Below are 25,102 nucleotides of genomic sequence, written 5' to 3'. Positions count from 1 at the left end.
CGACATTACACAAATAACTTGAGAAAAACAGAGGTTACAATCAACGGTACTACAAATAAACAGCTTATAAAATTTTACATATGAATGTATGTAATTTACTTACCCTCACGTGGCGGGGAAACGACAGTCGTTAAAGCACTGGTGTTCTGTTTCATACACCTCGAGCGAGCATAATTATGTACGAGTTACCACGGTGACTTAAGGGGGGGATTGGCCGACAACTTGGCCGTCGGTCACCACTGGGCTGAAGAAATTGTCGTAGCAGCGACGAGGCTTAAAAGCTAGGGCCAGGGGTGCTAACCACTGCGCTATGGCGCCAGGACATATAGTAGGGTGGGGAAGATGGGACACCTTCAGCACATAATATCTAAATACTTTTGTTGTGTTTTAAACAATTAACAACGGTCTATTGGAGTCTTTAGGTTACAGTGTTATAATTTTTTGAAAGTTCTTTGTTTACTACCAAACGGGACGAGAAAATAAAACGAAAAGGTGTCCCATCTTCCCCCATTCTACTATATATTGAATTTATAGTTCGGTAGCAAACCTTCAGCGTCAGCGTACTGAATGTTTATTAAGCTATTACCCCTAAAACTGCAAAATATATACCAATAAAAGGAAAAACTATACATTCTATATTACTCAAATCGGGTATTCTTACGTGACATCTCTGTTTGACGATCTTAGTTCAGTAGCTGTACACACTAACTTATAGAACGAGTTTCGAAGTCATAACCTTACCGTTACAACTCATGGCCTACTTAACGTATTGAGTATAAGCCATGTAAAACTGAATGAATAAAAGCAATATAATAAACAAATAGTTGACGTTAGTTCGTTGTAACAATGAACTAACGAAGAATAAGATTTAGTTTGACCATCAACATCTATACCAAAAGTCAAAACATACTAATATATAAAGGCTTGCAACTATTGCGTATCGATTCTGTTCCGGTGGTCTGCGCAATGCCAGGCGTGGGTAAAAGGACATGCAGCTTGCGAGTGCAGTCCATTCCAACTCGACCGCGCTTGTGAATGAAGGTATAAGAGAGAACAATAAAAATAGCATTAGCCTGCGGGACCTGGTATCGTTTGGGTTTCTACGATAGCAGATTCTGTTTTATCTCATGTTCTTGTTTGATTAGAATCAATTATTAGAGAAGTTTGTTACTATGCAGTTAGTTTTGCAAATTTTCGTGTTGTCTTGGCTGCTTATAAATACAACTGAATCTGGAAGGTAAGTTTTATGTCTTATTAGTGTTTTTAACTTCTTGTAATTTGATTTTAACGATAACAAAACTTATACGTTCAGTTTGTTGCTGATGTATAATGATAATACTATGGTATATGGTTTAAATAGCATACATAAGTTGCAATTAAAAACACTATAGACCAAAAACAAAAAATGCCGTTTAAGCTTTCGATTACTGTTTCATTATCTTTAACTTTAGTTTTAACAAGTTCGATGCATATGTAGTCCTGGTTTATTTTTCATACTAAAACTTTATACGAATTAAAGTGGTTAGTTTAAACACCTCGCCCAGGTGTGCTAGTAAGAACCAACTATCTCCTGAAGAACATATTAGCGTGAATATTTGATGTTTAAAGTAGCAAGACGTGCGCACTGTTAATCAATCTGAACTTTTACAACTGTAATATTTTAATATCAGAAGAGAACGGAAACAGACTTGATGCTTTACGTGAAGCGCACTTTTATAAAAATGAGACATTGAGTATAATGAAAACAGGAAAGTGTATTACGGTGGGGAAGATGGGACACTGAATTACATATCGCCAAATATTCCTAAATCAGAACAGATGGTTGTTTTTGGTTGATACCAAGAATTAGTATTATCATTCCTTTCTTAAGTGACAATAAATTAAAAAAATATAACAAAACACACGAGGAATTATTAGCAATCCACACAACAGGTGAAATTTTACAAATTCGAAAAACACAAGATAAGACGGGAAAGTTTAAAATCATTGTTAATTTTGACTAATAGGTGTATTTATTATCAGGAATACACGTAAATAACACGAAATAATACTGTACGCTTTGAAAATCAAGTTTAAACATTCTTTTCCTTGCCCTACTGTTATAGTTTTTAACATTCAAAAAAAAGTTTCGTCTGACAATTAAAAAAGTCTGGTCTGAAAATGAAAATAAATGCCCGTCTGATAAAGTGTCCCATCTCCCCCACCCTACCATATATATAATTAAAAACAAATACTTTTGAACTCAGCGGCATATGCTATATATAGTAGGGTGGGGAAAGATGGGACACCTTTAGCACATAATATCTAAATATCCTGATCGTGTTTTAAACAATCAACAATGGTCTATAAGAGTCGTGAGGATATAGTTTTATAAATCTTTGAATGTGTCTTGTTTACTATTAAATGTGATGAAAAATTAGAGTCAAAAGGTGTCCCATCTTCCCCCACCCTATACTGTATGGCATACAAATTTCCGTATAGATTTTAGGCTAACAACTCCCACGCTATTCATGCAGCATTTCAAGCTTATACCGCTTTACAAGCAATCGATAAGACTCTAATCTGAGTTCTCGGTTCGTTAAGCAACCTAATCACTGCTAAATTTAAACAACATCGTATTCTCCAGGGGCGGCCCACAGTCAAGATACTGGAGAAACCCGCTCAGAAATCTTAAGTACGGTGCAGTCGTTGAAACAATGTTGGATCCAGACCGATATCACAAATACATCAGACCAGGCATTGATACAGGTAAAAGCCAAATATATATATATCGGCAAGCATATTTTATTAAGTCTTGATGTGTGAAATAGCAACACTTTGTAAATTTTCTTATGAAAGCGTTATAACACACATTTTTTCCAATAATACACAATTTCTTGGAACAATAGGTGAAATGCCCATTTAGAGATTATATACCACGTTAATTCCCTTTTGTTCGCTATGCTGTTAAACTAATATGATCCTTGCTGTTGTAAGCGAAGAAACAACAAAATATAATGTTATTTTAACTATATATAACAAATCGACTTTATACTTGAAACTGCACCATAAAAAAATCGCGCATGACTTTAGTTGGCCTATATTTATATTGATTTTATATTTCAATTTGTATTTAATTGCCTATATACAGCAAAAGGTATAAATGCTTTTAGTCTCTTTAAAGACACGACTTAAGTATAGAGGCTTAAAAGCGGCGTTGTAATTAGAAAGGGATTGTCCAAACAATCCACCGTGTACACTTTGGGTCGTACAAGAAAGATATATTAAATATAACTACGCATGTTTTTTGAAAGAATGTGTAATTAGGTTATACGATAAGGTCGAAAGTAAACATTTATAAACTTTTTTAAATATTTAGTTCTGTGGGGTAAGATGGGACACCTTTCGCACATAATATCCAAATATTCTGATCGTGTTTTAACAATTAACAACAGTCTATGGCAGTCGTCAGGATACGGTTATATAATTCTTTAAATGTTCTTTGTTTACCCCTAAATGGGACGAAAAATATAGAATAAAAAGGTGTCCCGTCTCCCCCATTCAACTTTATATTCAAAACACTTTGTACGGAGAATTTATTGCGAGTGAAATTGAAGTCAAAAGCCATGCACCGCAAGGATAGATCAATATGGAATCAGTGCAGATTTCGTGTATGCTCGTCATATAACTGACTATATTGTCTGTCTTATGATTTATTCCGCATGAATAATTAACAACCAGTGCCGATGTCGGTAAATTATCCGTTCCATCAATACAGAACTTTTCTTGAAACAAAGCCAATTATAATTCCTATTATGCGAAACCAATACTGAAAATGTTGATTAGAATTGTTCGATAGACGATAATTAGACACATGGAGAATTGCAATCGATTCGTTTGCTAGGAAATAATAACTTTTGGGAGTTATACGAGCCGTAGGCTATGAATGAATAAATGTAACATAATGTATTCTCGTGTGCCTGGAAAACGACAGTCATTATTACATGGGTGTTCTGTTTCACACACATCGTACCAACTTACTTACTAAGTATGTTACTTTGTGGCCGGGTGATGTTTTGGATTTTTTTATTATTCCCATGTATGGATGATAATTTAGACAACCTTTTGTGACCATTGAGTTGAAGCAATTGCCGTCAAACTGTCTTGCCCAAGAACACACAAGTGACTTTGAAATGCAAACTTTAAAAGCATTTATACTGCAATAGTTTTCGAACTTTTTTGCTTGCGGTACATTAAAAATATTTGCCGTTTTATCCCCGCACTAACGATGTAACATCTTAATAACGAAGTTTCAGTATTTCTTAGTATTTATTTATAATCGTTCTTATGGTTTGAATTTTGAGTTTGGTAAAAATTTCTGCTTTATTTAAATACGACGGGAAGTTTACTAAAACAAATGAAACCGGAACATAAAAAAATCACAGATGAAAAACTTCCATACGCAATCATACAGTAGGGTGGGCGAAGATGCGGGACACATTTAAACAGAACATTCAAATATACTGATCGTATTTTAAACAAGTAACAATGGTATATGAGAGACATGAAGATATAGTATTATATTTCTTTGAATGTTTTGTCACTAGCTACTAAATGGGTCGAGAAAATTGAATAAAAACGCGTCCCATCTTCCCCACCCTACTATACAACCCACAAGAAACCACTGGTTTGAAGCATTTGTCGATTGTTGTTTTGCCCAAAAACAGTTACGCCCACAATATTGAAAGTGTCGCGCCTTAAACCCTTTATTATAAGTAAATACAACTGATAAAAACTGTGTGTTTTTACAGGGAAACCTATTGTGGTTAACGTATCGCTTTCAGTTACTGGTTTGGACAGAATATCAGACGCCGACATGGTAAGTTTTGGAAAACACAAACTTTTTATAACTTGTACACGAATAATAATAAACGTAAGCTTTATACAACAGAGTGATTTTTAATTGACCTAGATTATGTGGCCTACTGCCTCATCATAAAGCTAAAGCAAACCATGAAATCGTTAACTGCACGTTGTTGCTACTTGATCGCAAATCTCAGGGCGGCTGGTGTCTCGCACTAATTGCATTCTGTGTAATCAATATGTCGGTTGATAATTGAAATGATTCCACGCAGGAGTACACCGTAACATTTACATTACACCAACTCTGGAAGGACACTCGCCTAGACGGAACAAAAAGCGCACGCGGATATTCCCAGGTGAAAGAAAACGAAATAATTTTATTAATGTGAATCCCAGCGGAAGACCCAACAGGAATTGTCATTATTTTAGAAATCACTGTTTCTGGTCTACTAGCTTTTTTGCCTATTTGTGTTCATATTATTAACGTTCATTTTCGTAATCTTGGATACATAGTAGGTCAGTGGGATACCGTTAGTACACATGACTTTATTTTCTAATCGTGTTTTTAACAATTACCAATGCTCTTTTTTCGTCGTGGGAATTCATATTTATATTTCAATAAATACTGTTTGTTTACCATTAAATGGGACAATAGTGGATGGAATTTGAACTTGCTATATCGCTTAATTTGAAGTTTTAACCGGATTACACTTGCGCAGATTTTGACAATGGATGGGTCCCTCGGTAATAGAATTTGGGTCCCAGATACTTATATAGTGAATTCGCACACCTCTTTCATTCATGACGTAACAACAAGGAATGGACTGATCCGGTTATATCCGGACGGAACCGTTCTATACGTGCTCCGAATTACGAGTACGGTACGTGGCAACAAATACACTATCAGTAGTTGTTTTTTTATTTTAAAATATGTCGAATTTTAATAATCCTTTTCTGTCGCCGTTGAAAACATTACTGAAAGCATTAGGTTGTATGTGGTAACCTCCGTGGAAGCATTAGTGGTACAGCGGTACACCTTGTGCTTTGCATGCAGTGTGATGGATTTTATGATGCTTTTATTTCGCATAGATCCTTTGCATTTTTAAATACTTAAAACAACTATATTCCTTAAAGGGGTATATTTAGTCAATGCAGACCGAAAAATAGGTTGCGATGCATATTAAACCCGTATTTATATAGTAGGGTAGGGGGAGATGGGACACCTTTATCACATAATATTTAAATATCCTGATCCTGTTTTTGACAATTAACAAAGATCTATGGAAGCCGTAAAGTTATGGTTTTATAATTCTTTGAATGTTGTATGTTTACTACCAAATGTGACCAGTAAATAGAATAAAAAGGTGTCCCATCTTCCCCCACCCTACTATATTTAATTTTCATTATTTTCTGAATTTACTTATAGATTCAGTAACTATATGATCTTAACAAACTTGTACCTGGTTTAAGATACTGCACTTCTGCTAAATTAATTATAAATTCGCTTCCATGTTTAGGTATCTTGTACTATGAAGTTACACAAGTACCCGATGGACGAACAAGCATGTAAACTTGCACTTGAAAGCTGTAAGCAATTTGGCTTAAATTTAATATAGACACATTTGACTATTGAATCATACTTTTAACAGGGTCTTTTACCGAACAGGACTTAATTTATAAATGGGACAAAGAGGAGAGCTGTGGCTCCCCCAGCGGATCTGTGACGGGAATGGATAATATTGTTTTGCTGCAATTCAACTTGACAAAATGTTCAGTATACAGAGAGTTGCATAGTGCAGCACTAGGTCAGTCGGTTTGCTATAATTAATCGCGAATATACGAAACACAGGCCTTAAAAATCAATGTCTAAGCCAGTGGTAATGGACTGTTCGGATTGACTGTAATTAAAAACACAGACGTTGTAAAATATTGGCGACTTCGCAGCTTAGGTGGCTCGGTGATTAAACGTATCCTCACGACTTCCATGAACCTTTGTTAACTGTTTAAAACACGATCAGAATATATGGATATTGTGTGCTAAAGATGTCCCATATTACCCCACTGTACTATATCCAAAAGGATGTCGGCTTTTCCCGTATTTTCCAATACTACTTCGTTTTCAGGCAATTACTCTCAACTGATCCTTGAATTTCGACTCAAGCGGAACATGCTATTCTTTCTAATGCAGACCTATCTGCCATCTGTTTTACTGGTCATTCTATCATGGGTGTCGTTTTGGATTAATATGAATTCAGTACCAGCCCGGGTCGGCCTGGGGGCAACCACAGTACTTTCAATGACCACTCTTATGATTGGGGTTTATAACAGTGGGCCCAAATCCACCTCTTATATAAAAGGTAGGTTAATAGCACAGTAGCGAATTTACAGCGTCGTGACAAAGTGGTTAGCGCGCCTGCCTGTATAACACAGGGCGGTAATGGATTCAAGGCTCGTCGCTGCTACCATTCAGGACGTATAAGTGTTCTTGGACAAGACACTTAACGGCGATTGCTCCAACCCAGTGGTCACTAATGGGTTGTCCAAATTATCCGCCATAGACAAAATTAAAAAAGTCTCAAAAAATAATCACCAAAAAAGTTACATAAATGGAAACTCGTAAGCTGGCACGAGGTGTATGGAACAGAACTCTCATGTTAAACGACTGCCGTTTTCCTGTAACGTAAAATATAAAGTAAGTTACATTTATTCAATTTGAACTATTTTTGGTGACAAAAGCATTCAATGCACTTTTCTTATCTTAACTTTGCCTAAAAATATGATATGGAATTTTGAAAAAAAAACAGCACAAACTTTAATTATGGTAACCTGTTTGTGTAGTAATTAAACCCTATTTTTTTAAAACGTGTAAGATGGATACGATTATGGCAGATATATCATATCTAATATTTATTTATCGTGTTTTTAACAATTAACAGCGCTATTTTATAGTCGTGAGGATAAGTTTATATAATTCTATAAATATTCTATGTCTACTATCAAATGGGACGATAAAATAGAGTGTAAACATGTCCCATCTTTTCCCCACTGTACCATATAGTATATATCTTTACGAATATTTAAATAAAGAAAACATTAAAGCTTTTATCGTTTTATATCATGCGCAAAACAGTCTGATGTACACGTAACATTCCCAATACTGCCTGTGCATAATATAACGAGCAGCCCATTAGTACCACCGCTGTATTGGAGCAATTCCAAAAAAACGTCTTGGTCGGGCAGGTATTTCTAGCACTTATACTGGAAAACATATTAATCAATTAAACGGAAAACGAATCCCATTTTTAAAGCAAAGATTCTTCTTAAAGTGATATTCAATATATTCATTTAATTTTACTTTGAACAGGAACCAACTGACAGGTCTACTATACCGCAAGCATAAGACGTGACATGCGGGAATAAATTTAATGCATTAGCGTATGCGATAAACCAAATCCTATATTCATATCTCGTGTTTCGGGTTTTAAAACCCTTTCATTGCTGTTGAGTAAACCAATGTATTTATTGATCCACAGCCATCGACTTCTACGTTTGCGTTTGCTATGGCTTCATTTTCGCTGCACTAATGGAGTATGCTGGAGCGCACTTCACTGTACGACGCTACGCTACCAAAGCGAACAAACTATTGGACGGGTGAGTCAATTGATCAACAGCAAACACGGGACCGATATCCAGCGGAGAGATATTTTAGGTTTTGGCTAAAGGCAAAAATGTCATTAAAAAACAAAAATGGCGTTGAAACCATACAACGGAACACAACTGTTCGATTAAAACACAAAAGCTTGTAATAATAAAAATAAAAACACGATAATAACGGACAAAAACAGAATCTGTTGGTGTTCTAATCGCTCAATACATTTTTGCGTGTTTAATACATGCTTTTGAAATGTTCTTAATTAATAAAGGTATGCTAGTACTAATTCATGGAATCACTTAAAAACCTTTTTTATAGTTTGATTTAATTGTGTAATATTGCTTAAGTGTTCCATCACACCCACCCTACTATATATTTAATATTAAAATCTCTGGGAATAAATCGTGGAATATTGTTACACTATTTTTTGATTATTCTTTATATGAAAGAAAACACAACGACTGTAAAAACAAACCTAAAAACGGAGGGCATGTTGAAATCGACATAGAAGAAGAAGCAGTGTTTTCCTATCCCGTCAATGATCAGGTATGACATCATTGCGGAAATAGGGTATGACGTCACAAATCATTTGACGTCATAATATGTTTAAATTTGTAAGCTACGATTCTGGAATATCGTGTCTCCTATAGGCTATAGGTATTTATGGTAGTTTTGAATGTTGTAAAAGTCATATTTGGTATAGTAAACAAAGAAAATTCAATTAATTATAAAACCGTATTCTTACGACTCCAGTAGACCGTTAATGGTTTAAAACACGATCAGGTTATTTAGGTATTCTGCGCTAAAGGTTTCCCATCTTGCCCCACCCTACTATATGGTTGCCCATGGCTTGGGTCAAACAACTGACACTGTGACAAAGTGTTTAGCCACACGTAAATAAGTTAAAAAATCTTTAAAAAATATTCACCTACAAAGTAACATAATTCGTAATTCGTAAGCTGTGGTGTATGAAACAGAACACCCGTGTTTAACGACGGACATTTTCCGGACACGCGAGGGTAAAATACGTTTGTTTCATTTATTCATTACACGTAATTCAGCGAATTGTTAAGAATTTATTGTTAATTTCGTTTTAGAGAGAAAGCGAACCGTGGCAAACTTCTAGTAATACAAGTAAGTTCGTTTTTAGAAATTATTCGACAGTAAAGTTTTGTGTAACAGGGGAGCCGTATACGCCAGGCGCAAATGGCAAATTCATGTATATTTGTGCCCGCTGTCACATTACTGCTTACTTCTATTAAACAGATTGCCGTCACTTTGCTCTCTCGGCTGTTATTTTCAATTGAAACTGAGCATATACCACGTATCTTACAAAAGTTAATGTTTTTAGACAAATTACGTGCAGTAAGTTATTCAGAAGAGGATGCTATCAATAAACGAGGCTTTAGCGATTTCGAACATTCGACTTTCTCGACCAGAAAGCGCAACCCTGGAGCGAAAAACGTGAAGAACGGATGTGTCGTCACAAAGATTAAGACATTACGTCACAGAGTGACACGATTAGAACGAATCGACGAATATTCAAGGATTATTTTTCCCGTAGCTTTTGTCGGTTTTAATGCCGTATATTGGTGGGTGTATCTTACCATGGACGACCAGTGACGTAATGGTCGAAGATCATGATGACGTCATGAAAAGTTTGATGACGTCATAAAATTAAATTTTATGTAGATAAAAGTTTCACAGAGAAACTTATTTATTCTTAAGAACCGCTGTTTTTGTTACTAATGTGGGTTGTACGTGTGCTTATATCGCTATACTGTCGAACTTCACATTCTTTCATACTGCGTTCTGTACAATACAGGTGAACTGTAACATTGTTTGTCGAGCTTTTATATATAGAGTAAGATTTCGTTCTTCTATAAACAGGTGTTGAGAGACGCAACTGAGAGGGTTTCGGTTTATTAAGATTCACTGAAAACTGAAAATTCAACCAGAGATATATTACGTTGTGGAAGAGGGGAGGGGTATATTGGGGTGAGGGGCTTTCCCTGAATGTGAGTGGGGTTAAAGCGGCTTGGATCGTGGGTTTTGAATTTGAGGCATTGTTAGGGCTGTGGGGCTGGGGAAATACCTTATGGGGGGGGTTACTGGGGGGATTTATCGTTAGGGGAATTCTAGTAAACAGTTAAGGCAGCAGTGATAACCGTGATTAAGGGGAAGCACCTGGGAAGTTCGTGAATCCAAAATCGATTGGGTTGAGAGAGAAAACGCGAAGGGGGCAATGTTATAACAAACTACCCGATAAGAATAATAAGAGTAATAAGGGTGGGAAAGAACGACGAATAAAGGTACCTCTGTATAAAAACAACACGTAAGGAACATGGGACGTGGGAAATATTGCAAAGGCGAAATATTGCAGAGCTGTGCGCTGCGTGGGGTGGGACTTCACAATACACCTCTGGGTAAGGATACACCTGGCGAAATCTTTACGCTGAGAAGCAAAGGCACGACGCTTGAAACTTGGGTGGGAATACCGTGGGGTTGACGACATACAGTGAGCTGTGGTGGAGTGTCTGATAGTGGCAATAGCTTAAAAGAAAGGGAAAACGCAACAGTGAAAATTCCCTTTTTGCTAAGCTATTGCTACTTCTTGGAGTGCTACGTGCGACCAATCTCGTTTACACCTCATTTGTTAACGACTCAGTGTCGATTTAGGGGATTCCCGGCCGCTCAATCGTCCTTGCTTAACAGTAGGGTTTCAAGAAGACTGACTTTTTGTCGGGCGCCCTCTGATGACGTCACTGGCGTCTCGGCGGCGCTCGTGACGTCATACGCAGGTGACGAAATCGTGGTGGCGGTGACGGATGCGACGAATCGACACGGTTTCGTGTTGTTGTTTAGGTTTGAGTTCTTGATGAGATCACAGTGGGTGTCGGGTGATGTAAATGGAGCTGGTTCGTTGAAACCGGTAGGTGTCGCAAGAGAGGGCGGGAGGGCGTTGTTATTCATGTCACGGCCCTGGGAAGAAAAATAAATTGAAATATATAAACAAATATGAATAAATCAATGTAAGGTATTTATCCTCGCATGTCATAGCAAAAATTATGATTACCTCGTACCAACATACGAGTTACCATATACGCAACTTTGTAGGTGATCGTTTTTGGTGCAGATTTTTTATTTTCTGTATGGTTTGGCATTAGGACGACGTATTATTGACCCCGGGTTGAAGTAACTACCATTATGTGTCTTGTCCAGTGACGCATACGCCTACAATGGTATAATAGCGTTGAGCTTTAAGCCTGTTCCTGTAGTCTATAGACAACTAGCAATAACAACTTGTCCGTGGCGCCAGTTAGGAGTAAGTACTTGGTAACTTAGAATATCGAACTTCGGAAATGACTGTAGTTTCTTACCTCTGATTTGGAGGAGAATTGCCTCAGGAGAACGTTCAGGTTTAAGTTCTGCGTGTTGTTTTGTGACGTCACAGAGGAGTTTGCGACCGATTTCAAGCCGGGGGAAGGCGGGTGTATTGACCACGAGGCGCCTTCTGCCGACGTTGCAAAACTGTCGTTATATGTCGCTTGTGGGCGCTGGTGTTTATCGCGGAAAGTCATTTGAAAAACCTTCGGCTGGCTCGTCATCGCGGTGGCCGCCGGGGCGCGGTAGAGAGGCGGCGTTTGATTCTGTGTGACGTCATTCCAGAATATCGTGTCTCCTGATGACGTAATCGGTTTTGCTTCCGCCGCTTTCGACTTGGAAGACCTGCGCGGTTTCCGGGTCCGTGCCCGCTTCGGCGTCGTCTTCGCGGTCGGGACCGGTGATGTCACAGCTTGTGACGTCATAGGCATGCCCACAACGCCGTTGTAACTATTGGTGACGGGTGGTGACGTAGTCATGGGGGCTTGTAAGGATGGAACGGGCAGTTGGTGGCGGTAGAGAGTCTCGTGTATTTGAGTCTGTGGTCGGTAGGTGTTAACATGAGGTTGGTATTGCGGTGTGCTCATTTGCTGACCTGAAAATGAAATAAATTAATGTTTTTATGCAATGCGTACACAAACATATTTCTGTACGGTGCCATAGCTTGGGGGTTTGGGCGCCTGCATCGTAACCAGAGTGTTTTCGATTCGATGCTCGACGGCGGTACTAATACTGATCAGCGTATGTGTTCTTGGTCAAGTCACTTACCGGACACTCCAACCCAGCGGTAACTAATGGGTCTTTAAATATTAACTATATCAAATTATACACTAAGTTGTTAAGTGTAATAACTCGTAAGCAGACGAGGATAAAAAATGGTGCGAAAAATACGCGTCTACTTGCGATGCGGTGTCGTGACACAGTCGCATAAAACCACTTAAATGGATTTTCCGGGTGTTGGGGTAATGAGCCAAATCTGGCCTAAATCCCAGGTCATTGACAAGGACCTCAACCACAAAGAATAAAAAACTACATGCAGGTGGCTGCTGAAACTGTGGACCGAATCGGACCGTCTAATAGCGATAAATTTCAAAGGCAGAGTCGAAAAAACGGTAATAATTATTTCGATGTATGTGTTACAGCGAAAAGAAAATGTAGTTTTACACGTATTCGTGCGGCGTCCGGCATTTACCTCGTGGTGACAGCATGACACGGTGTGAGTTACCGAAGAAATTATTGTACGAGTTTTGGGCACCAGAGTTCGTACCTGCACATTGTAGCTGTTGCTGTAACCTGAAGAAATACTTATGTAAATGTAGGTGGCTATGATATAGGTGTTATTTTACGTTATAGCTAATGGTATAGATATGTTATATTTTAATACCTTATGAGCACAGTCGTGTTTCAACCTGCTAGCTCTCGTTGTCAAAAAAACTTCTTAAAAAGTAGGGTGGGGGAAGATAGGAGACTTTTTCATTCTATTTTCTAGTCTCATTTGGTAGTAAACAAAGAACATTCAAAGAAATATAAAAACGTATCCCCACGACTTCAAAATACCGCTGTTAATTGTTTAAAACGCAATCAAGATATTTGGATATTATGTACTACACGTGTCCTATCTTACCCCGCAGAACTTTCGTTGTCAAAATTCTATTTTCTAGTCCTATTTAGTAGTAAACAAAGAACATTCAAAGAATTATAAAAACGTATCCTCACGACTCCCATATACCGTTGTTAATTGTTTAAAACACGATCAGGATATTTGGATATTATGTACTAAAGGTGTCCCATCTTACCCCACTGCTTTCGTTCTCAAAAAAGATCTTATAATTTTAACACTATAAACGTAAATGAGGTGCATTACATAACTTGTACAGCTATATACAAATACTCTTACCGTCTTTGCTTTAAAAAATGTTCATTCCGTTTTTGTGCGATGATACCAGAGTGGGTCATGTCGGTTTTAACCCCTTGCAGGTGGTAGGGGTACTGGGAAACCCCCCCGTTACTCACCCCATCGAAATGGGGGCCACCACCGTTGTACTGATATTGCCGGTTCTAGAAAATATAATATTTACATTTAGATGGTAAATTACAAACAAAATACTAACATACTTTTGGATAATATTTAATAATTAAAACTAACTTTCTGTAAATAGATAACTATGGCAAAATGCAAGCCTTTATGTGCACAATATTAGACGTCTTAAAAGGCAATATTGAACTGCATAGAGCATACCCTAATAAGTGGATACCCCAGCACGCTTAGGCGTCCAGTCAAAATAAACGGATAAATATATTTTTGTAGATAAATTAATGCGTGTTTCTGTGAGATATGATTCAACACAATGTTGATTGCTTCGAACTGGGCCAAACTAAAAATAGGTATTGTTTCGTCACAATTAACTGTGACGTAGCACTTCCGGGCTTTCTGTGACGTCACAGAACGCGGTGCATCGAAATCGCGCGTGTTGAAAGGGTTGCCCGATTTGTGTTTTCGGATTATGACAATGCACACGGAATGTGACGTCACAAACGTATTGATGACGAGGCGTCACGTGCTGTCCAAGGTGACAACAGGTTTTGTAAACAATTTTATAAAATGTTGCAAAAAGTTCATTCCGTGCACCGTTAAAAAAGACAGAGTATACTAAAAATTTACAAAAAAAATTGTTTCACGGCAAAAACATTTCCTTAAAAAGTATTTTGTGTATATCATATTTGTTGTGTGATAAATAGCCGTTTTAAGAAGCGCGAGCACAGTTTTAAAAGCCGGCTAAACATTTTAATACACGGTAATGAAAATGGTATACATAATACCGCATTTATGTAACCTATTACTAATACTATGGCTGAACGATCTTCTGTAACGCGTCGGTTTCATTACCACAGTCAAATCGATTACATAACGTAGTGACGTCACGGAAACAGTTGCGTATGAAGCTAAAGCGTGGTTGTTGAAAATAAGATACGTATACAGGCAATGTATGGTAGGCAATTAAAAGGTGTTAGAGTCACAACACGCCGTATGCGATTCTCGTAAATCAATGTTTACTATGACGTAGGAGCGATGGCGTATGTTGAAACGATGGTAATTGTGCAATCCTTTAAGCTGGAGAAAGAAACGGCACCGATAACCTTTTATGGTGATAACACGCGTAATAAGTGACACATTACGTTTATAATGAGTGATTACAAAAACTAGTTTCCTTTTTCCTTGCGAAAATGTTTTTAGGTCGACTATAATGGTGTTATACATACACACGACTATTCCTATAAAAAGTCGCATAACAGTTTAAGCGAGTGTAAAAAAAACGGTCCAAATCTATTTTAAGGCATGAGGTATAATTTGTGGTTTTCAACGTTCTTACCTCGGGCGAATTGCCTTGGGGGCGCATATTTAACCCCATGTTTGTGCACTGGGGTCCGTGGGAGGGTGGGTTTGGGAAATCCCCTATAAGTGGGGGGTTTAAGCCGTTCGGTACTGGTATGCTGATACATGAAGACGGCATCTGCTGGTAAGGGCATGTTAGAAGTTATAACGAGTTATCCCTACCCGTATGTAACAGTTATAGAGAAAGTATATGTGGAGCTCATTTTTACTTTGTGGAATTAAAACACACCGTACACACATTACAAGCGCTAGTACGTAAAATGCAATACTATATTATATGAATCATACACGATACATTAAGCATACACTCACGTTAGAATGTGACACGCAGTGATTATGTAACATGGATTGCGATTGAACGTTTACTGGGAAACGCTGAGTCACAGGAGCGCCCTGGAATGAAACAAAATCAGCATGAGTAAGCAAAAGTTTAAAAAAATAGCGGGCCTAGCAAAAAATGTTTGACAAAATGTATTGTGGGTATTTGTATACTTAATACACTACACAAGCTACATTAGCTTCGTAGTATAATAACAAGGACGTTGCTGACGTACGAAGGTAAAAATAAACTAACGTCGAAAGCAACGTATGTAAGTGGATTGTGTACAAAACATTTGACGTATATGAACAACAAAATGACGTCGAATGTAGGTGAAAGGAAAAAATGATTTGAATAAAATTGAATTAAAATAAAATATTGTCAATGAGATAACGTATATAGGTAAATAGGTTTAAGGACAATTGTTGTTTTTTGTATGCTTTAACCTTTTAACAAAGATACTTATCAGGTTTCCCTCCAATATGTAATTTGGTGCTCATTTATTAAAAAGCAAAAACAACTAATTACATCAGATATGCTTAATAAGACAAATGGGCTAGCTTTTTGGCAACAAGTTGTTTAATGTCTGGTAAAGTACTACAATTGGCACAATTTTTCTGCCAATCAACTGATGATTTGATTGGTAGCTCATTTACCCTCTAAATACGAGGAAATTACCCAGTTTAAGAAATGCTGGTTTAGAATGTTCTTACCTGCATAGGATTAGTCATTGTATTATGCCCTGACATGCGACCACCATTCATGTGCATGGGACCTGTGAAGGTTTGAATCAAGTGATGGTTAAAACAGATTAAATATAATAGAATGGGACACATTTTCATTCTATTTTTTCATCACATTTAGTAGTAAACGAAAACATTCAAAGAATTATAAAACCTTATCCTCACGACTCCCATTGATGGTTATTATTTGTTTAAAACATAATTGGGATATTTGGATATTATGTGCTAAAGATGTCCCATTTTCCCCCACAGTACTATACATTTTCTACATGTCTGTTAATTTCAGGTATTTACTTGCATAAGATTGTACTTTTTGTGGTTTAAAGCTACAAATATTAAAACAGATACATAAGCTGTTATGCTTGTGTTAAAACTGACACTATAATCCATTTTTTTCAATATTTGTATTAAAAAGTAAGGTAACTTACAACTTACCCATATTATGCTGCATAGGGATAGGCATTCTTGGGTTAATACCCGCTGGGGGTGGGTAGGTACCCAGATCAACAAATGGTTCATCTCCGTCCCAGCTATCAGAGCCCCCAAGAAATTGGGTGTCACCCCCAAAACTTTGGGGTTGGGTGTAGTGTTGTGGGGTGGGGTTAGGAATTACCCTGTTGGGGCAAGTTTCAAGGCCTGTTGGGACGACTGTGGACATGGGGTTTGGGTGGGGCTGTTGGGCGTAGATTTGGGGGTCAGGGGGTGAGTAGGTAGGGGGCATGTGCTGCTTTGGCGACATATCTGAAAATAAATAAATGGGGTTAGTGTTGGTGGGTAAACTAAACTGCAGTTTTAACAAAAATGGGACATAATATTTAATAATACTGGTCAAAAAACGTTCTAAACTAGCTTAGCAGGTAAACATTTTTTTAATAAAGTAGTACCAGATATATGAATTTGAAATTGTTTAATGGCTGTATTAAAGTATATTATGTTCAATATTATGAATATAAGAGCAACTTGGCAGTTACATGTTTATGACGTATCTACTATGACTATGAGTGTTTTATGATGAATCAGAAATTATGACAACTAAGAATGACAGAGGTTAAAATCTTTTCGAAATATACTTCAGTAAGTTTTAATCATTTCATTTTTTTAAGTTTTGCATTTAACAAAAATTTTCATAATAAAAAACTTCATAAAATGTATAAGTTTTGCATTAAATACAAATCATGTTCCATTCTGTGTGGCTGGTGTACAATGACATGGATTTTGGGAAACCTGGGATTTAGGCCGGAGTTTTACCATGACCCAAACAAATTCTAAACATAAGACCATGCACACATTTTTACACAAAACAGGGTAACTTAACTAGCGTTTAAATTGCAAAAAAAATTTGCCAACTTTAATTTAAGCCTAAGGAAAACAATGCAACTTACTGTGGTGCATGTTGTTGTTGTATTGAAGCTTTTGTTGGTGGCTTTGATCCTCTATGGCGGGCATGGTATGGTTTATAGTGGGCTGCGGTAGGCCGGACTGGAAAAGCTGTATCTGGTTTGATGTGTTGTCAATTGCAGCGGAAAAATCGACTCCAATTTCATTATTCATGCTGTCAAGATCGTTAAAGATCTCGTTTAGTTCTTCAAGCTCCTCTGGACTTACTGCGGAGCTTGCAGCCCACTTTGGAGCAGTCTCCAGTGTGGGGTCGCTTGGGTCAGGGTACTTACCCTCTATTGAAGGGGTGAGAGTACCAAGGGGGTCAAATAGGGTCTGGGGTAATATAGTGGGTAATGGGGCACAGTTTGTGGCTACTACTTCTGTCTTAACGCTCACAGATTGTGTGTTACTGGTTTGATGGTTAAGTATAGAGACAGGAGCAGTTACGTATGTCTGTGGTTTGACATCACATGCGTAGGATATCACGGCCTCATTTATAGTTGTTGAGTTTAGAATTGTTTCAAGGATTTTGCTTCTTTTCGCAGGTTTTGTGTCTCTCTGTCTGCCTGGCGAGAGCATGAGGCCTCCAGGGCTTGATTCACTTGTTGTCATTGAAACTGTTCGTTTTAAAGGGTTCTCAGTGGAGGAGAATGTTGTAGACGAGGCACTGCGGGACCGGGGTGTCACTGTTGGGGCTGACTGATTTTCAGGTGGGGTGAAAACCCTCCTTGCCCCGTTGACGCCATAAGATTGGGAGGACTTCAGATTTTCTTGCGATTTTTGGATAAAATTTCCGACGGAACCCTCACTGATTGCGGAATCGTTTGACATGGGTGCTGAGGGGAACCTTCCGTTATCTTGGGGTAATGAAAACCTGGATATATCAACACATGGGGGCCCAGGGTAGGTGGCGGGGTTGGTATATGAATTATCCACTGAGGAGAGCTTTTGTATAAAACCTGGAATTGGAAGTAATGTTACTTGTGAAAAAAAAAATCATACAAAATTTGAAAAAATAATTTATATAGAAGGGTGGGGGAAAATGGGCCACTTTTTATTTATTTTCTCAACCCATTTGGTAATAAACAAAAACATTCAAGGAATTATAAAACTGTATCCTCTCGACTCCTATAGGTCATTGTGAATTGTTTAAAATATGAACAGGGTATTTGGATATTATGTGCTAAAGGTGTCTCGTCTTTCCGCACCCTACTATATTAAAAAACTAATTTATACAAATAGTGAATAATAAAATTTAAAGAAACTACAAACCTATAGTGGGAGAGTGAGTCTGGTTAAGTTCAGTTTCAAACATTGTAATGTCAGATTTTTCTGAGTTCGACGACAAGAGAGATTTAAGCTGAGATTTGGCGCCACCTACTGAATGTACAAGGTGGCCGTCTAAGTGGGGGGGAGGAGAGAGGACTTCGTTGACGATGTTCTGTGGGTTAGATTTTTATGTTGATTTTACGATTTAAATTTTTTTCACCAAATTTTATTTAAAACCTTTTTTTCGTGAAAATGAAAGGTTAATATTGTGAAATTGCACTTTGCAGATAATACCCTGTATTTTAAAGGACAACTTTAACCCTACATTGTAGACCAACCTAAAACACCTGACCTGACATGACTTGTCCTAGGACCTGAGTAATATACATGATAATTGGGATGTTTAAACACAAGTATGTATCTTCTTCCTTACCTCTGCACTCTCTTTAGTTCCAGTGCTGACCAATAACTCTCTGGCCACGTCACTTCCGTTGCGTTGATTAAAACCCTCGGCAACACTGGACGACCAGTTTGAGGAAAATGAGACTTCAACTGGAAGCAGCTGGAACCAGATATTACAGGTTTAAACCAGTTTTGAACCAACTGTTTGTTTAAAAATATGCCCTTTGAGAGTATTTGGGACAAGGGCTGTAGTAGGGTCCTAAAATGTTTGAAACTACTGGTCTTATTGAAGTATTTAAGCAAAACTTTAGGAACAGCTAGGGTGAAGCTATCATAACTTTTGAAACCGGGTTGACATTCTGTGTTGTTAAGCATCTGTTTTATGGGCAAACTGCTTCTGTCCTGCTGTTATGTGCCTATACAAGCAAGCATAGCAAATGAATAAAGCATTTGCCCCACCAATTCTGGAGGCTTCCTATGTTTAACGACTGTAACTTCATTTTTTTTAAATTTTAACCCAAATTTTGTTAAAAATTTAAACAAAATGACGCATATGATTTAGTCATTATAGCCATATTTAAAACTAGATAATACTGGTTTAAACTTGATGAATTTATCTTTTCTCTTACATTTTTCTTGTTTTGGCTGAGTTGAACAAACGGTTGAATTGAAGTTGAATCGGTGAATGTTGAAGCGATTGTTGGCGACGATGTTGACGACCGATCAAGCAACACAGGACCTGTTGTTGTTGTTAGTCAAAATTTGTTTGTTTGTTGATGAAAATTTGTTTTTAAAATATTTGGAAAAATGTGTTGCTGAAATTTGTGTTGATGGAAACTTAATGTTAAATAAAAAAATGTTGTTAAAATATTCGTTATGTACAAAGTTTAAAAACTAGATTGTTAATAGTTTAGGATATTTTCTGTACTAGTTATAAAGTACAATTTAAAAGGCAATTAAATATTAAACTGTCGACTTACAAACAAAAAAGAATATCACATAATAGTTTTAGTAAAAAATAGTTGAACCAGATATGTTATTTTACCTGATAAAATGCTTTTTATTGCTGGTGGTAGGCCAGGAAGATTAAGTCCTTGTAAAGTACCGTCACTGTTGGAAAAAGTATTTTTCAGCACTCTTTACCTATATTGTCTATCCTAAATTAAAGTTTAAAATACTTGATAAAAACAATTTTTTAGCATATTAGCAAGGGTTACCTTTTGAACAGTAATTTATTTTAAAAAAGTCTAACTATATGCTATCAAAATGTCACTGTGGCAGTATGGTATAATGACCATACAAGATAAAACAAGCATTTGATTTTGGCTGATTTTCTGTATTTACACATATGTACATCTAAGGGAGTATGATATGAATACCAAACAGAACCAGACATGCCAATATAACAGACACAGTTATAAAACCTGAACAACATACATCAATGGTAAAGCTTCCAGTTAAATTTTACAAATTTTAGGAACTGACCATGATTAAACTACAACACTGCGCCAAGATTAAATTTAAAATGCTATTTTAAATTCAAGTTTTATGTATTTCGTTCTATTTCATATAATGCAAAAACACTTGCAAAGTAAATGTAACATGTGATGTGTATACTATATTATGATTTTTTTATAATTCCGAAACAATAACTACAACCCTTTTTTCATTCAAATGTCATTTAGTTAAAAATAAGTGTGACGTCAGTCTGTTTCTGGCATTCCAATATAAACGAAGAGATTTAAAAAAACATTTTCTTGCTGGAGCATTGGTTTTAACCAGCAGTCCGTATTTCTCAAGGTAGTCTTAATATTTTAAAGGAGGCAAAAGTCGCAAGACAAATCCAATTTTACAATTGATCAATAAATGGACCAGAAAATGATTTTCTATGGTTGTGCAGGTTTGTAGCGGTTAAGTGTGCTCCGAGCACAGATAAAGATTTGAAGTTCCAACAGAAAAAAAACCAAGAAATATTGTACTGTAAGCTAGTCTAGTGAAAATTTATACAACATTTAAACATTGTAACCCAATATCTCATTTCCAGTCGATTCAGGTTGCAATTTTAGCAGCAACCGGATTCAACCTGTTCCAAAAAAGAGAAACAGGGAAACAAAAACAATGGCCAGGCATGCAAGCACAGCTTCCAACGCAATAGGCTTTCAGCTGTCTGTCTAAGTGGGATAGAAAATGTCACAGTTTCTTAGAACTATCTTTTAGACTGCTGGGTGTATAGTTAATATTTCCTGCAATTGGGATATCTTGCAAAGCATACTGCAAGGGAATAAAACGGCATATGACAAAAATCGTCAAATAGTTTTTTCTTTTTCTGTTAATTACCCTAATGATACTTATAACATTTTAATATTACAAAACTGGTTGGGTTATAAAATCTTTTTTACAAAGACAGCTAATAACACTTATGTATATTATCATTTTATCAAAGTAACCAAAAAAAAACTTATTTTGGTAGTTTTTGGTAAATTCTGTATAAGCTATAAATTGACCTCAAAATCTGAACACCTTACTTACTAAACCGAAACAGTAACTACACAACTGTTAACTGAAACAGAAAATAATCCTGTTGTGGTGTATACACCACGCACACTTTTGTGAGATGAAAATTACAGTGATCATAGCTAGCTTAAAACAGGCCCTGTGACATCATTTCCTGCGCTGTGAGACCGGCCTGCAGCTAGCAGGACTCTCACAATTACGTGACGCGTATTGGGCTCCGATTTCATGCAACATTTGATTAGTGCAGCATATCTTACACGACTACAAGGATTAAAGTTCCAAATAACTAAAAAAATTGAATAAACCGCCAAAAAGGAGCTGTTTCTATGGGTGTACTACCAAATACAGACAATGTGGGGACTCTAGTTTATGCAATACACTTAAAAATTAGAACTCATTTTTTAAACATGGCCGCCAGGTAAATGAGATATTGTCTGAGTACACGAGATAAGTATGGTCGTTATAAAGGTGTATCACCGAATTAAAGAGAATAAAAAAGATGCAGAAGCATGAAACATTCTAAATTTAGTAAAATTTGTTATATACATATCTAGTTTTAGAGTATTGTACCACAGACTGATATAAATGGCTAAAAATTTCTGAAAAGCACAAACAACCATGCACAGGGCTTTGCTGAACACTGTGTGCTAATGTAGATGTATTTCTAATGCGTTTTAGACCGATATGTAATTTTACCAAGTAATAGATTTTCTATTAATTTTTAACACTGTTCAAGGTGCAATCTGCTGTGGCTCAATGGCGCCACAGTGTGGTTTAACATGAACTGCAACTTTTTTTACTTGTTTTAAACTTTATGACAGGGTGTATTCACTTTTAGACAGGCAAATAAACTAGCACAGTGTGTACAGCCTTGTAACACAATTTTTGTAATATCTTTATAAATAACTGACATACTATTCAAAGATAATTTACTTGAGTTTTTGGCATAATTTTATACAACTATGCTTACGGATTCTGGCCTAAACCTCAGGTTCTATGACGTGCGCCACTGTAGGCCTCAGCCAAGTGGAATAGATACATGTAATTATAAATAAAAATACTTTTTATCAACAGTTTTTAACTCATTTGCGAGTCTTTACACATGTACTGCTGGCCTATCACTTAGTGAATGAATAAATGTAACTTAGTTTATCCTCGCGGGGCCGAAAAACAACAGTCGTTATAACACGGGTGTTCACACACCTCGTGTCAGCTTACGGGTTACCTTTTATGTTACTTTGTAGGTGATTATTTTGGGGAGATTTTTTTCATTTTACGTATGGCTGATAAATTGGACAACCCATTAGGAACAATTGCTGCGTCTTGCCCAAGGACACATACGCCCACAATAGTAGCCGCAATGAGCCTTGAACCCATTACCTCTGGGTTACAGGCGGACCTGCTAACCACTTTTCCACGGCAGCGGACGTTAATAGACTAAAAATCCTAACTATAAAAGATTAGGATTTTTTGTGAACCACTTACCGGTATATTGAGTGCAATGAGATGATAAAAGGTGGATCTCCCCCTTGCTTGCCTTGCATCAGTTTACTCTTGGTTTGGGCAGTGACGGTCGTTCCGTCGGAAAGACGAAACTTGTAAGCTGGACTGGTAGCATGGCCTTGGTTCAACACTATCAAAGGAAGGTAAATATAAAAATGGGGTGGAATTTATTTAGATCGAAAATTTGAGAAAATGTGGGTTTCAGAAATAATATAATAATAGATATTAAAAACTTTATTTGCCTCTTAGATTCTGGAAGCAAAGATTTAAAAATATTTTAAACACAGGATGTAGCGACAAATCAATAGTTGTTAAAACACGCTTACAGTTAAAAACATATTTACATTTAATTGGAAGAAAATAAGCATTGGTGGCTACACCTAGCAGTCACAAGCCATTTCTGTTAATTTAATTATTATCAAGTTAAACTTCTAACTGGAATAAAAGTTTGCGTACTACGTGCCCTGTACAATATTGTATTGTAATCTTGCTATCACAGTTTTTAGTTTGAACAGGTTCTATTGCGGGAACGTGAACCTTAAATTCCTACTACTTAGGGCTATACAGTGGGGTGACCAGGTGTTTTATAAACATTACATAAAAATATTTTTACACGAGGATATAAACTTCAAAGAATATTGTCAACTACAAAATCAACTGTGAATACAACTTAAAATATTTGCAAGTCATGTATTGCATCCAGATAACAATACACAGCCAATAGCCATATATTGCATGGCATATTCTTTGTAGATTGGTATCGAATCCGGTTTGAAAGGAAGACATGGTTGTGTTTTGAAACACCCACATATCAGTTTTTCGATAGTGTGCGCGTGCGTGGTTGGTTAGGTAATTAGTTAGATATGCCTTGAGACATACAAGTCAATAAGGGCTTTTGAAACCGCGTAAAAGTTTCAATAATTTACAAATATTTGTGAAAGAAGTTAAGTATGTGTTAAACTGTCAAATAAATGAGGGTAATACACAAGCATTTCTACATTTGTGGGTTGCTATAAAAATTATTACTAAAATAGATCATGTTCCGTTACAGACTGTAACTTACAGTATTGAACTTATAAATCCGTTTTATTTTCAATGATATATTATTTATATAACAGAGAGTGTTTTGTTTTTAAAACTTTGATGGTGAATTAGATCGCTTTGCGCATTTCTATCTATATGCAAATTTTCAATTTTCGTTGGTATGCCCTTTCAAGATAACGATAACTGCTTTGGCACTACAGCGATTATATTAGCGACGAACATTGGGGCCTCAGAGGGTAGGTAAAGTTTTTTTTAAATTGTTTAATTGTTTTTGAATACAAAACTTTAATTTTTATTTGAATTAAAAATACACTAACGATGATCAGTTCTTAGTTTAGAAGCTTTATTCAAATTATACTAAGTTACCTCAACGTCCTCAAGTAATGTGCAAAGGGGGCTGTTTTAGATTAAATAAAGAATGTTTTACTTAAAAATTATTTGACACCTACATGAATAATATCTTGATGACTCCTGCAAAAATCTCCTAATGGGGAAGTAAAATACCTAGTACCTACTTCGTGGGGTCCAGGGATGAAGCCCTGGTAGGGTCCAGGGACGAAGCCCTGGTGGTTTTGTTTGATAAAGTTTTGTTTGATTACCTTGTGAGTGAAGTATTTGGGAACAAGGAATTGCCATTCTGTCTCGGTTCAAACAAC

At 36.8% G+C, this 25,102-nt stretch overlaps 2 protein-coding genes across 3 annotated transcripts; one reads left to right on the top strand and one right to left on the bottom strand.

Annotated features, from left to right (window-relative positions):
- The first annotated feature begins 995 nt into the window (after positions 1–995).
- On the top strand, positions 996–10,335 carry LOC100187032 (gamma-aminobutyric acid receptor subunit pi-like). The gene is made up of 12 exons (XM_018814796.2): positions 996–1,237; positions 2,627–2,748; positions 4,791–4,858; positions 5,115–5,198; positions 5,562–5,723; positions 6,360–6,429; positions 6,492–6,647; positions 6,966–7,199; positions 8,376–8,493; positions 8,944–9,040; positions 9,592–9,628; positions 9,846–10,335. The coding sequence occupies exons 1-12, from the start codon at positions 1,173–1,175 to the stop codon at positions 10,115–10,117; spliced, it is 1,485 nt and encodes a 494-aa protein (XP_018670341.2). The 5' UTR covers positions 996–1,172; the 3' UTR covers positions 10,118–10,335.
- An 84-nt stretch (positions 10,336–10,419) lies between these two features.
- On the bottom strand, positions 10,420–25,096 carry LOC100176816 (nuclear receptor coactivator 2-like). 2 transcript variants are annotated; one of them, XM_018814931.2, is made up of 15 exons: positions 25,046–25,096; positions 23,385–23,532; positions 20,431–20,495; positions 20,015–20,124; positions 19,417–19,545; positions 18,987–19,155; positions 17,717–18,673; positions 16,770–17,075; positions 16,305–16,366; positions 15,585–15,665; positions 15,250–15,393; positions 13,776–13,936; positions 13,071–13,171; positions 11,875–12,473; positions 10,420–11,476 (listed from the first exon to the last, which is right to left on the bottom strand). In XM_018814931.2, the coding sequence occupies exons 1-15, from the start codon at positions 25,080–25,082 to the stop codon at positions 11,189–11,191; spliced, it is 3,357 nt and encodes a 1,118-aa protein (XP_018670476.1). In that variant the 5' UTR covers positions 25,083–25,096; the 3' UTR covers positions 10,420–11,188. The 2 variants fall into 2 exon arrangements, with proteins under 2 accessions (XP_018670476.1, XP_018670477.1); XM_018814932.2 differs by having other exon boundaries at positions 15,250–15,390.
- Positions 25,097–25,102: the final 6 nt, after the last annotated feature.

This window comes from Ciona intestinalis, chromosome 14, assembly GCF_000224145.3.
Source record: "Ciona intestinalis chromosome 14, KH, whole genome shotgun sequence".
NCBI classification, from domain to species: domain Eukaryota; kingdom Metazoa; phylum Chordata; class Ascidiacea; order Phlebobranchia; family Cionidae; genus Ciona; species Ciona intestinalis.
Note: the sequence above shows the minus strand (reverse complement) of the source record. Positions and strands in the feature narration are given on the sequence as shown.